The sequence below is a fragment of the Eulemur rufifrons genome, chromosome 30 (assembly GCF_041146395.1).
Source record: "Eulemur rufifrons isolate Redbay chromosome 30, OSU_ERuf_1, whole genome shotgun sequence".
Lineage (NCBI taxonomy): Eukaryota > Metazoa > Chordata > Mammalia > Primates > Lemuridae > Eulemur > Eulemur rufifrons.
The window spans coordinates 18,629,628-18,644,558 of NC_091012.1; the positions used below are offsets into that span (position 1 = coordinate 18,629,628).

Here is a 14,931-nt window from a genome sequence, read left to right on the forward strand (position 1 = left end):
ACCCCTCTCTTTCAAGGTGTGACCCTGACCTTGGATTAACTTTCTAGCTTGGTTTCCCTGGAAACCTGATGACGGTAGACCATCAGCTGTGTGATTAGGAGAGCCTGCTTTTGGTACAACGACCTGGGAGGTATCCCTGTCCAAGCCGGGAGGGCTGTGAGTGAATGTAAACACATGCTAGGAGTCACAGCTAGGGCTCCACAAGTGCAATATACTTACTCTGCTCTTTCCTGGGTCCTGTCCCTGGCCAGGACCTGGGGGGATCCCGTATGCACAGGGCACTGTTAAAGAGGGAGTGGTCCCTTATGGCTTCTAAAGCCAGGGTGACTCCTGCACCCTTTTGTGTAGTCTGTAAGGACTGCTGTGGTAATTTCCACAGAACTGTGCCTACAGCTGCCTTCTGGTATGCTGTCTTGCTTGTCCCACGTCCTTCAGAGTAAACTAGTAACCGATGTGGGTGGCCTTTCCAGGTCTTGGGATTTTGCACAGTTAAACCCAGCACCAGCTGTGATGGGTGCTGCACAAGCACTCGATAGTGTCTTCAAAGGCAACCCCATCCCTCATTAGCACCAAACATGTATAGACATTGTTACAAAAATGGTATGGGATTAGAACCAATGAAGACAAACCTTTAAAAATGGTTTAAGACCTTCAAAGGTATCACTGATCTTTAGGGCTGAGAATAGCAAATACAAAGGGATTAAGTTTAAGTTAACATTTTTACCAAATTTATCTATTTATAAATAAAAGAACAAGGCATCATGATACAGAGGGAGGAAATTTGCTCACAAGGAGATGTGCCTCTTGTTCTGGCTGTGCACTGTGTGGTCTTGGATAAGGTGGTTCTCCCTACAGATGTCACTGTCTTTATATGGAAGAGGAAGAGTAGGAGCAGTAGGGGAAAAATATAAATTTGGAAAAATGTTATATAACAACAGCTAGAGGAAAGAAAACATCAGTTTGGCTTGTGTGTGTTTTAAAATGTCAAAAAGAACACCCAAAATTCTGGGCTTTTAAAATGAGAACTGAAACTTTTTTTTTTTTTTTTTTTTTTTTGCCTGTTGGTCTTAGTTAACAATGTTTCATTTCTCAACATACCTGAATATTCATCAGCCTCACAGCCTCTGTGTGAAACAAGTTGTACCTAACAAAATAATACTCTCAGTTAACCCCAGGTAATAAAATGCTATAATCTTTGACTCCATAATACCATTTTTGGTAATCTATTCTCAGGAAAAATACAAGAAATAAATATAAAATATAAGAAAAAGCCTTACATAAAAACATAAACTGATGACTTATTCACTTATGATAAAGATTTTAAAAACCCAGATGTCTACGTATAAAATGACAGCTCATTATGGTTCACCCATTAGAATACTACTATGAAACTAGTAAAATGATGTTTATGCAATAGCAATATATAATAAGCAAATTTTATGTTAAGTGAAGAAAAGAGGATTAAAATCATAAAGACAATCATTTCAAGTGTTTTAAAAAAAAACCTATGCATAAAAAAAAAGAAATGTTAATGGGGGGCTCAAAATAGAATTTAAAGTCTTTTTTTCCTGTTTTCTAAATTTTCTTAAATGAACATCTGTTTTATAATGCAAAGCAGTTAAATTTAAGTTGCATTTCCAACACATCTGTTACTCAGTATCAAGTTTTGTAGTCAAGCTTTTGCCCATATCCTCTTTTAGTATGCTATCATAATATTAAGCTTGAAAATACCATGTCAAATTAGGATGGTTACGTTATTCTGAAAATATAAACCACTATAACAGAAACAATCTGGCAGAGGCAAAATTTAAATATCTTTCGTTTCATTAATAGAGCCTAATACTATCCTGAACACATATTGGGTGTTCAAAAATATGTTAATTAACTTAATTTTTGTCCTGTAATTCGTATCTCTAAAGAGCTTTGTTTCTTCATATTTCTTGCAATTACCTAAACATTCATATTTAGACTCATAGACTTAAACTAAGACAAAATAAAGATCTTTGGAGCAAATCATTCCTGTTTTAATATTAACAGAGAAATTTTGTACCAATATACTTACCATAATAAAGTTTGAGGAAAAAAATAACACAGTATCTCAGGATGATTACAAACCTCAAATTCTAAATTATAGGAATTTAAAGTTATGAAAGAAAAACTGAATCAAGAAACATTTGGGCCGGGCGCGGTGGCTCACGCCTGTAATCCTAGCACTCTGGGAGGCCGAGGTGGGCGGATCGTTTGAGCTCAGGAGTTCGAGACCAGCCTGAGCAAGAGCGAGACCCCATCTCTACTAAAAATAGAAAGAAATTATATGGACAGCTAAAAAATATATATAGAAATAATTAGCCGGGCATGGTGGTGCATGCCTGTAGTCCCAGCTACTCGGGAGGCTGAGACAGGAGGATCGCTTGAGCTCAGGAGTTTGAGGTTGCTGTGAGCTAGGCTGACGCCACGGCACTCACTCTAGCCTGGGCAACAGAGTGAGACTCTGTCTCAAAAAAAAAAAAAAAAAAAAAAGAAACATTTGGTATCTTTTTGATTAACTTCTCAATTGTTCGCTTATCTGTATTCCTTTCAAAGAGATTTCGTGTTGTTTTCACAAATATAAGTTCTTCAAACATACTAGTTATATGTACAAGTAAGTAAATTACAAACATGTGAAAAGATCCATGTTAACTCTAAAAAAAAAAAAAATCTATTGTCTGAACATTCGTCTCACTCCAAAGTTTGTATGTTGAAATCCTAACCCCCAAGGTGATGGCATTAGGAGGTGGGACTTTTTGGGCAGATAAATCCAACATGAGGGCAGAGCCCAGGGAAGCTCATACATCCCCTTCCTCCATGTGAGGACACAGTGAGAAGGGACAACCTATGAACCAGGAAATGAGTCCTCACCAGGCATTGAATCTGTGGGTTCCTTAATATCAGACTTCCCAGCCTCCAGAACTGTGAGCAATAAATTTCTATTGTTTATAAACTACCCAGTTCATGGTATTCTGTGATAGCAGCCCAAATGTATTAAGACAAAAGAGTAACATGAAAAAACTGCTGTGCCAGTTTTAACATTACTGTTTTAATATCATGAAGTACAAGTACGAAACATTGTTGTACAAGTATACTTTTTATTACATGGAGATGGAATAATACATTTGTGTTTTTACCAGAATCTGTATCACCCAGTACTAGCCACTGTACCAATGGCTTTCCACAGGGATTTTTTTACTATTCCTAGGACGTTTTAATCATGAATAAAAAAGGTCACAACTCTTTTCAAACATTGTACATTTAATATTCCTGTTCAAGATGCTTTGGAGAACTGTTAATAAATACAAAATCACCTTAGCAAAGAGTTTTGAATGGGTAATATTACTTCACGTTGGCCAAGATCTCCCTTATGTTTGTATTGCAAAGACACTGTGCACTTACTAGAGGTTAGAAAAAGTGTTGTCTTAATAGCCCTCTTGCTGTGTAGGAAGGCAAATTACCATTTCCTGAAAAGTCCAGAATATCATAATAGATACTTATTGGTTAAGCAATAATTCATCAAACCCCATTTACAGAAGACAACTGCAATAGAGGACCATTAAATCCCACATGTACCAAAGGAAAACAAATTTACAAATATTCAAACTGCGTTTTCCCTACCTCTAAAATGGTTTAACCACACCAAGTGAGAATAACATCAGCCAATAAAGAAAAAGAAAAAGTAAACTGTGCTAGTGTCCAGCATTTGCTTCTATAGCATACCTCACAGTTTTCGGCCATTTCAGCTAAGAGTTTTCATATGACAGACAAAAATAATGATGAAAAGCAGCATCAACTTTTCTGAGAAATGTGGAAAAAAAATACTGCTAATTTCATAAAATATTTGAAACTTATTTTGTTTGTATAAATAAATAAAATGGTGTTTACATTTTTTAAATTTTTAATCATCTTGCTGTTAAAACATCAAAGTTATGTCAATCTTTAAGGATAAACAGGATATTTAAAATAATGTCTTGAAAACTGAACCACATTTTTAATTTCCAGCATTATGCTTTGTTCTTGGTAGAATCATCTTTGTTTCTTCTTTTTACATCCCAATTATAAACTCTGGCCATATCTGTAAGAATTGTCAAAGAAAATGCAAATGCAATTCTAAAGGTAACATATACAATGACTATACAGTCACACAATGAATCAACAACACAGAAATCATGCATACACAAATACTGGTTAACAACTAGTGTTGTAACACATCTTGCTATAATGTCAATTACTAATTAAATACAGGAATTAAATTCTACCAAAACCAAGTCAAGGCCTCAAATCAACAGTTGTTTAACATATCTAGTCAACTATGGTATCATCTTTAACAAATATGTGCTAGATACACTCTCAGAAGTTTTAAAGATAGTCCTCCATCCATGAAATTTCAAAGATCACTCAACCCATACTCTGCCATGTAATATTTAAATTAGTATAATTATCAATAATTTTATTTCTTACCCTCCCTTTGATATAACAGGGCATTCATTCAGTTTATTAAGCATCTACTGTGTTTCTGACTAGGCACTGTACAAAGCCTTGAGTAAAACAGGTGAAGTTTTTTCCCTCATGGAGCTTAGACTCCAGAAGAACAGTCAGTGTAGTAGAGATTGGATGCCCTAACTCCCTCAAATGTCTGCACACCTTCCTACCTTTTCCAGCATTAGCAGTAACAAATGGCATTTCTCTAGGTTTGTAGGACTCGGAATTTCCTTTCTTGGGCTCCTACAACTATCTAAGTCATTGGATTCTGTTTTTTCTCTCATATTTAATATCTTTTCCTTTCACACAGACCAGCCTTCCTAGGCCCTCGTCATCTCACAGCTGGATGAAGTCTCTACATTACCAGATGATGATCCCTGCACTAGGCCCCAAAAGTCCTGCCTTCCCTCACCAAAGCACTAAACACCTGACACATGCTAAACTGGAGAGAGAAGAGAAAAAGTACAGCTCCTACACTTGAAGAGCTAACAGTTTAGCAAAGGAAAAAAAGTAGTATGTGTAAAGTGCTAAGTATGTATAGAGGAACAACAAAACACCCTGAGAGAATTAGAAGATGTTCAGGAATGTTCTAATGCTTGAAGTGAGATAAGAAGGGTAAAAAGGAGTACCCCAGGTAAAAGGAAGTCATTCCAGGTAGGGGAAACAAAGTGTGGAAATGCAAGGGTGTGGTACATTAGGGAGGTGAGAATAACAGATTGGGGTTATTTGGAACCCAGGGTGCACCGGGGAAGTGCCAGAGCAGGAAGAAGACAGTGGCATGAAGTGAGACTGCCTGGAGATACTTCACAAGAGTGCTTGTATACACACCTTACATCCAACAAGAAACCACTGAAATATCATAAACAAAGTAATAAAAATAAGATGTATGACTTACTAAATTCATGCTGGAGATAGTGTGAGGAGAGACCAAAAAACTACTGAGTACAGGCAGGTTCTGGAGACCCAGAACAAGAGGCCCAAAACATGAGTAACAGCAATGGGCAGAGATTTAAGAGGGAAATTTGACAAGAATCTGGTGATTGGTTCACTCTTGGTAGTGAGGAAGAGAGAAGTATGAAGGATGATTTCCAGGTTTTTGTCTTGGGTGACTGTTACAGGAACTAGGAGGAAGAGACAGGTCAGGGAAGAAAGGCAAAGAGCTTGGTTTCAACATTCCTGCCCTCCCCCTTGACCAGAATATCCCACCCACCTCTACCTCTTCTCTCATCTGATATAAATCATACACTGCCTTTAAAAACAGCCTAAGTGTTCCCATTCCAAGATACACTGAAAAAAAAAGAAAAGAAAAAAAAATGGAAAAAAAAAGAACCTAAGTTTTATTTTCTTAATAAAGCCTTCTTTGAACTAATTCACATCTTTTCAAAATTTTAAATTGCCTTGGTTTTGCATATGTGAACTTACCTATAGTTTGCTATGAAATTATCATTTTGCTGTTTCACATGTACAGTTCTAACAGAGACAGACTTTGTCATTCTTTTTTTCATTGATTTCCATACCCCATATGGCTTAGCACAGTTGCAGAAAAAAGGAGACCCTTAATAAATGCTTGTGAAATTAAACTACTTGACTAGCTATAAAGGTATTGTGAACTAAAATAAAATCTTAAGCCCCCAGTCGACTGAATGGATCCCCTCTTGGCCAAAGGGAACCCCAGAAAAACCTTAAAGCTGAGTTGCCAGCCATGAGGAGAAGGCAGGTCAGACACGTCTAGTTATGCCCCGTCCCTTTTGGAGTTATTTTTTAAAACAATAAGATATTAAATCATTTACAGGCCTGAGGCCATGCAAGAGAACGCTTAAACCACATCTGTAGGCCATCAGTTTACTTAACAGATCACTTGAGTTTGAGTTTCAGTAAATGTCTGACTTGTCTCTGATTAACAGACATCCTTATCTTAAGTTAAAACATTCCAAGCCTTTAGACAAAGCTTCATTTCTTTAACCAATTACAAGTCAAAGAATCTTTCCACCCAGCTATAACCTATAACCCTTCACTTCGAGATGTTCTGCCTTCTTGGGCCAAACCAATATATGCCTTCCAAGTACTGATTTATAATTTTATGTGTAATTCCTGTTTCCCTAAAATGCATAAAACCAAACTGTAACCCAACCACAGAGAGACCACTTGCTCATGGCTTCCTGGGCGTGGCTCTCCAGGCCATTGTCACACACATTCAGCTCAGAATAAACCTCTTTAAATTATTTTACAGAGTTTGGATTCTTTTAAGAAAATGTTTGGAAGAAAACACTCATTCACCAAGTGAATTTACTGTTTCTACAACTTCACATTTCAAATTTATTAATCTATCTATAAACTTATTTAAGTATTAGTTCCAAATACATTATTTATCAAGAAAACCTGCAACCTCACATTAGCCTAAGAACAAAATAAGGACATTCTTTCCAGTAAAGCAATGCAAGAATGTTTTTTTAAAGAATATTTTTCCTTCTCTCCCTCTGCCTTTTATTAAAGAAAGGATACTGACTTCTGTGGTAGTAAATTGATCTCGAAGAAAGTCGAGGTCTTCCTCAAGAGAATCAAGATTCTTTGTGGCAGTCGATAAATTCTTTTCCAATAATGCCTGAGCTTCATCAATATCATATTCAAGCATTACATTAGCCTGAAGAGAGAAAGTCATGACAATTACTCAACATTTACACAGTGCTTTATAGGTTAGAGCAAGTATTGGCAAAATATATTGCTGCCAAATCCAGCCTACTGTCTTTTGTTGTGAGTTAAGATTTATCAGAATCCAGTTACTCTCAAGTCAGGTGTGCTTTCATGCCACAGTGGCAGAGCTGAGTAGTTGGGGCAGAGACCATGTGGTCTACAAATTCCAAAATATTTGACCTTTTACAGAAAGTTTGCTCACCCCTTGGTTAGAGAATAAGTTTACATGCATTGTACCATTTATTCCTCAACTCTGGTGAGGCAAAGTTATCTTCTTTATAGTTAAGAAAATATTCAATGAAAAGTACATCTTTCCAGTCCCAGACCCCCAATCTCATTCTTCAGGGTCAATTACTATTGTTTCCTATGATTTCTTTTCCAGAAATTTTCTATATTTTGGTTACTTTTTACAAGTAAAAACTAGAATATATTTAAAACACCTCATTCATGTCAAAAAACATCCATTATTCATTCAAATATCCTATGCCAAGTATTTCTCCTTAGTTGATTCACTCCTCAAACACTGCCTTCTCAAGCTCTTCACCTGACAGACAGCTCAAGATTGACATGCCTAAAACACAACTCCAACTCACCCTGCAAACTTGGCTCCTGCCCTATTCTTCCCCAGTTCAGTAAATGGCACAGTTATCCACCTTGTGGCTCAAATACTAGGGGTCATCCTCCTTGGTTTCTCTTTCCCTTGGCCCACACTGCATCCGCACATGAGGACAAGATAATTCCATAAATGAGGCTGGTACAGCAAGGAGCTAGCTCTCTGGTAAGAGGTACAGCTGGAGCCCACCTTACACCTCACATGAAGATCACACGTTTACATGGAAATAATGACACCAAAGTACCAGGCCAAGTCATAGATAAATTATTTTGTAAACCTAGGATAAGGACAGCTTTTCTAGGACACAAAACCCAGAAACCATAAGCAAAGTCAAAAGACAAACAATGAAAAATATTTGTAACTCATATCATAGGCAAAAGACTGATTTTCCCAAATATAGAGAGCTCCACAAATCTTTTGTAACCAGCACCATGAAGAAATTTCAATGACCCCTATATATATATATATATATATATATATATATACACACACACATACACACACATATTTTTTAATCCCTTCCGTTAACTAACTACTTGACCTTTTGAGTTGTTTCCCAGAAATGGTAGATTTTCTGCTAGACAAAGGAGTTGAGATTCTGAAAGCCCCTGGGCAGACTACCACACCATTCCCCACAACCTGCCTCCAATGCATAGCCCCTTGTTAGTTACACCGCAACCTACAGTGACCTGAAGTCTATAGTGACCTAAAGTCGCGGAGATGGATTTGAGGCAACTTCTCTCATTCTTCCAATGTAACAGAGGTAAAGGCCTGAAAAAGGGTAAAATGTACTGTAAGTTGTCTCTTTAAAACCACCCCCTACTCTTTAGGGAATTAAAATCTGCATTCCTGCCCTAGGCCAGTAATCAGAGGGGCAGAGGAGTGTTCTTTGTTTTATAGTATTTTAAACCACAGGAGATGGCTCAATGGTGTTGTCCAGGCAAAGGTCATGAGCACCAATAATGTCAACCAGGACCACCAACCATAGTTAAACAACAATAGCCAGAAGCTGAAAACCTTCCTTAAAAGCTCTGTATTTCTGCTTAAAGAGAGGACAATGGTTCTTTAAGAGGACAGTCTGTCATCCTCTTCAATTGCCAGCAAGTTAATAAACTTCACTTTCCTTTTCCTCAAACTACTTATCCTGGTTGTTTTTTTTCTTGGCCATGGAGACAAGTACCAAACTTTCAGTAGCACCAACAAGATGTCTTTCGTATTTAAAAAAATCGTTTCTTCCTTGGCAATCCTCCTTGTCTCAATAATTGGATCTTTGTGTGACGAGCAACAGGACCTAGGCCAAAACCCCCCTGCGATTTCAATAACACTTTAAGCAAAAGGCCAGTAGTCCATAATCCAATAGCAAAACAGGCAAAAAGTATGAGCAGAGTTCACAGTAAATAAAAATAGCTCACAATCATTATAAAAAGATGCTCAACTTCAGTCATATATTAAAAGCAACACAAATTGAAAATAATGTGAACAAACATTGTTCACTTTCAGACTGACATAGATTTAAAAGTTTGAAACACACTGTGGTACCATGAGGGTGACAATATAGGCATTAAAATTTTGGCAGTGAAAATTGGTGGTCCCTATGGAGAGCAACTTGACAATATACATGAAAATCAGCCCTTTAAGCAGGCAATTCCACATACCATGCAGTTACACATTTATGCAGAATCCATATGGACTAGAAGTACTGCTATAACATCTGCGAAAACAAAACCCAGAACCCAAGTGTCCATCAATAGGGGACCTGTTAAGCATATTATGACATATCCACACAATGAACTGTTATGGAGGAATGGAAAATAACAACGAGATGCTTTCCTCATACTGATATACAAAGATCCTCAATACACACTGTGAAGTGAAAACAGCAAACGGCAGAACAGTACACATAGTATGTCACTATTTGTGTAAAAAAGGAGGGGGGAAGGATACAGTCTTATTTGTCTATGTATGTGTAAAATATCTCCGGAAGGATACCAAGAAATTAATGTTAATTGCTTAGGAGGAGAGTATGCAGGGCTAATGATGGGAGATGCGCTTTTCACAGAATATTCTTTTGTATCTTTTATTCCTTTTTTTTACGCTTTTTTTTAATTTCAGCATATTAGGGGGGTACAAAAGTTTAGGTTATATATATTGTCCTTGCTCCTGCCCCCCAATCAGAGCTTCACACGTGTCCATCCCCTAGACGGGGCACATCGCACTCATTATGTATGTATACACCCATCCCCTCCCCTCCACATCCGCCCGACACCTGGTTAATGTTATTCCTAAATGTGCTCTTAGGTGATGATCAGTGAAACCAATCTGATGGTGAGTACATGTGGTGCTTATTTTTCCATTCTTGGGATACTTCACTTAGTAGAAGGGGTTCCAGCTCTATCCAGGAAAATACAAGAGGTGCTGTACCACCATGGATCTTTTGTATCTTTTTAATTACAAACCAGGTAAATGTATTACCTAGTCAAAAACTGTATTAAAAACAACAACAAAAAACCTAACAAATAAAACTCTGCCCCCCAAAAGAAAAAGAAACTAATTTGAAAATGGTTTATCAAACTACATATGGATTATTGTGCGACCATTCGAAAGTGAATGGAAAACCAGCAAAAGGAGGTCAGTTCTGCCACTTCTAAAACCCTTCAATAGCCTCCTATTGAATTTACTATAAAACCTCAATTCCTTACCATAGCTAAAATCACTACCCTTTGTCCCACCATCTATCATTGTCACTCTCCATTGCAGAACCAAAGCCACACTGGCCTGGCCTTCTTTCTGTCTCTTCAAGCTAGGTTCTGCTTTGAGGGCCTCCTCCTACCGCTTTGCATAAGTAGCTCCTCTGGACATTGATCAGGAATAAACAAACAGAACAAAGGAACAGAAGAGAACCCAGAAATATAATAGATCCAGGCAGAAGGCAAACTCAATCTGCAGGGTGAGAAGAGATAATTGAACAAATGGTGCTGGGACCATTAGCTACCCATTTGGGAGGAAATCAAAGTTAACATTCTTCCTTTGTGGTATTTATTAAAATAATTTCCTAGTTAATTAGGACACTAAATTAAAATATAACCAAGCAAAATCAGAGGTTTTTAGGAAGATGATGGCTGCAGTGATTGTTGAATCTCCTTAAGTCTCTTAAAAAACCTACACAAAAAAACATTAAAAACTTGGACAGATATATACCCAAGAGAACTGAAAACATACATCAATACAAAAACTTGTAACCAAATGTTCATTACATTATTCACAATAGCCAAAAGGTGGAAACAACCCAAATGTCCATAAACTGATAAACAGATAAACAAAATGTGGTATATTCATACAATGGAATATCATTCAGCAATAAGTGAATGAAGCTCTGATACACGCTATGATGTGGATGAACCTTGAAAACATACTCAGTGAAAGAAGCCAGACCACAAAAGACCATATATTGTATGACTCCATTCATATGAAATGTCCAGCATAAGTAAATCCATGGAAAAACAAAGTAAATTAGTGGTTGCCAGGGGCTGGGTAAGTAGAAGGAGGAATGGGGAGTATATGTTAATGGGTATGAGGTTTATTTTGGGGATGAGGAAAATGTTCTGGACTTATGTAGAGGTGATGGTTATACAACTCTAGGAATATACTAAAAACCACTGAACTGTATACTTTAAAATGGTGAATTTTATCTTGACAAAGGCGTTTAAAAGAAAGAGCTAGAACAGAAAACCCAGAAAACCAGACAACATCTACAAAAAACTGACTAGGTATGTCTACAAACACTACAATAAGAGCAAGTGAGGACATGTGATTGTCAGCTATAAGACCTGCATGACATGAGTATTTGTATGGGAGTAAACAGAGGAAAGCAATGAGGCATCCAGCAGATGTGACAACTCCAAAATAACCAAGAGGTAGCTACGCAAAACATCAGCAAGCTAACTGGAGGATAGCAGCTACAACTGAGAAGGGCTTGCATGCTCCCAGAGTAGGTGAGCCTGGGGGTAAGGTCTCAAGGGCTGGAGAAATCTAGGTACTACAATCTCACAACTAGCCTTACAACTTCCTTATGCCATAGGGCCTTCAACTGAAGAGAATCTACTGGGAATAGACTCCAAATAGGGACAAAGACAACAGGACAACAGGACAGGAACAGTGGTGATGAAAAGTGAGGGGGGTGGGAAGAATGGTAGTGTAAACAGAGCCAGGGATCCCAGCTGCTATATGTTTTCATTATTTTACATAAAGAACCAAAAAGAAGCTCATTCATCCCTTCTAAAAGTTCAGGAAAATTAATTTTACATAAAAATGACAATAGAAATAGATCAAAGTAAAATCCAATGCAAAGTAATAATAAAACGAGAATAAGGAACAGAAGAACAGTTTTACAGATAACATAAGCAAAACAGAAAGACATAACCACAAAATAGATGAAAATCATAATGAGTTTCAAAACAAGTAACATTAAGAAAATGATACAAGATATAAAAGAGCAATCATTAATCAGAATTAGAAAACGCAGAAATAAGGTGACAGAATTCAGGAAAGAATGAGAAATAAAATAAAAATTTATTTCACAAATGACAACTAAACTGGAAAGAACCCAGAGGCAAATAATTAGACAAATAATGTCTTAAAGTACATAAAAGATGAGAAAATTTCTTAAAATATAAAAAGAAATAAAGATAAAAAATGGATTAAAGTGAAAGTGACAAACACTGAACATAAACAAAAATTGAACATAAATATAATAAGAAACCTCAAAGAAGAAAACCAAAGCAAGGGACCAGAAAAAACTGAAATGAAGTGGAAAACATTTCATTTCAACAAAATGTTCCTGAAATGTTACACACACACACACACACACACACACACACTGAAAGGGTACACTGTATACCTGGGGAAATTGACCCAGAAGTCCTTTTAGCATCCAGGTAAAAAGAACAAGTCATGTATAAAGGAAAAAAAATCTGTTTGTCATCAGACTTTTTGACAGCAATGCTTTATGACAAAATAAAAACTTGAGCTGCAAACTATTCAGAAATGAAAAGTAAAGAAATTACTAGTTATAAAAAGTATGGAATATAGCCCGAAACTATACTCAGAGAAAAAAAAATCATCTTAAAAACCAGAAGAACCAGCTTCAAGATTTTAGGGCATTAGTAGTGGTTGCAGTAGAGAGGTGCTAATCTAATTGGCTGTGCAATAGTTCAACATTACCAGTAAGTAATAGCAAAAGCACATCAGGTGACTCCTCACTAACTTACACGAGACATCACCTAAGGATTCCTAGAATTGATCTGGAATAACTTTAGATTGGGGCTTGAGGTCCTACGTTAACAGCTGGGGAAAGAACCAGCCAGCATAATTTTAGTCGTATCTACAGGTAAGAAACACCTACATCAAAAAAAAAGAAAGACCTCAAATAAACAAGCTAATATTGGACCTCAAGGAAATAGTAAAACAAGAACAAACAAAACGAAATTAGTAGAAGGAAGGAAATAATAAACATAATAAGACAGAAGCAGTAATGGAAAATCCCCCATCAGAGAAAAGGCCAGGTCCCAATGGCTTCACTGCTGAATTCTACCAAGCATTCAAAGAAGAACTAATACCAATCCTACTTAAACTATTCCAAAAAATCCAGGAGGAAGGAATACTGCCAAACTCATTCTACGAGGCCTGTATCACCCTGATAACAAAACCATACAAAAAACACAACTAAAAAAGAAAACTACAGGCCAACATCTCTGATGAACATACCTGTAAAAATTCTCAACAAAATGCCAGCAGAACAAATTCAACAACACATTAAAAACATTACTCATCATCATTGAGTGGGATTCATGCCAGGGATGCCAGGATAGTTCAACATATGCAAATCAATCAATGTGATACATCATATCAACAGAAGGAAGGACAAAAACCATATGACTTTGTCAACAAAATTCAACATCACTTCATGATAAAAACTCTCAAAAAACTGGGGATAGGCCAGGCGCGGTGGCTCACGCCTGTAATCCTAGCACTCTGGGAGGCCGAGGTGGGAGGATCGAGGTCAGGAGTTCAAGACCAGCCTGAGCAAAAGCAAGACCCCGTCTCTACTAAAAATAGAAAGAAATTATCTGAACAACTAAAATTACATAGAAAAAATTAGCCAGGCATGGTGGCACATGCCTGCAGTCCCAGCTAGTTGGGAGGCTGAGGCAGGAAGATTGCTTGAGACCAGGAGTTTGAGGTTGCTGTAAGCTAGGCTGACGCCATGGCACTCTAGCCTGGGCAACAGAGCGAGATTGTCTCAAAAAAAAAAAAAAAAAAAAACTGGGGATAGAAGGAACTTAACATAAGAGCCATATATGACAGACCCACAGCAACTATCATACTGAATGGGGAAAAACGGAAAGCCTTTCCTCTAACATCTGGAACAAAACAAGGATGTCCACTTTTACCCCTGTTATTCAACATAGTACTGGAAGTTCTAGCTAGAACATTCAGACAAGAAAAAGAAATAAAGGGCCTCCAAACTGGAAAGGAAGTCAAATTATCCTTGTTTGCAGATTATATGTTCTTATATCTAGAGACACCTAAATAAAACCTCCACACACACAAAAAAATACTATTAGAACTGACAAACAAATTCAGTAAAGTTGCAAGATATAGCATTGACATACAAAAATTGGTAGAATTTATATATGCCAACAGTAAACAATCTGAAAAAGAAACCTAGAAAATAATCCCATTCATAATAGCTACAAATAAAATAAAATATCTAGGAATAAACTTAACCAAAGAAGTGAAAGATCTATAATAAAAACTATAAAACACTGATGAAAGAAATTGAAGACAACACCGAAAAATGGAAAGAAGAAAAGCAATACAAGATAAACAGAGTGGCATAAAGGGATGCTGACAGACAAGTCAGAGCAGGTCTCTGGGGGAGCTAACAATTGAAGCAGAGAACTCAAAGGATTGAGTGCAAAGAGCACAGAAGGAGAAACTGGAGCCATGCTGGCAAATTCCAGAAACAGCCATGAGGTCACCTCAGCTAAAGCAGAGTAAGTAAAAGAATGGGAAGAAATGATGGCCCAGAGGGAGTGGGGATGGCTTATGGAGGG

General features: G+C 37.2%; 1 protein-coding gene across 4 annotated transcripts in view; it reads right to left on the reverse strand.

Annotated features, from left to right (window-relative positions):
* Window positions 1–3,035: 3,035 nt before the first annotated feature.
* The window catches only part of VBP1 (VHL binding protein 1), a 39,162-nt gene continuing 27,266 nt past the window's right edge, over window positions 3,036–14,931 (reverse strand). For 3 of the 4 annotated variants that reach the window (XM_069463406.1, XM_069463405.1, XM_069463408.1), the window contains exons 5-6: window positions 7,015–7,153; window positions 3,036–4,105 (exon numbers count right to left, since the gene is read on the reverse strand). In XM_069463406.1, coding sequence (XP_069319507.1) covers window positions 4,035–4,105; window positions 7,015–7,153 — 210 coding nt within the window. In that variant the 3' untranslated portion in view covers window positions 3,036–4,034. The remainder of the gene's footprint in view (window positions 4,106–7,014; window positions 7,154–14,931) is intronic. The other variant, XM_069463407.1, reaches the window with a different exon arrangement.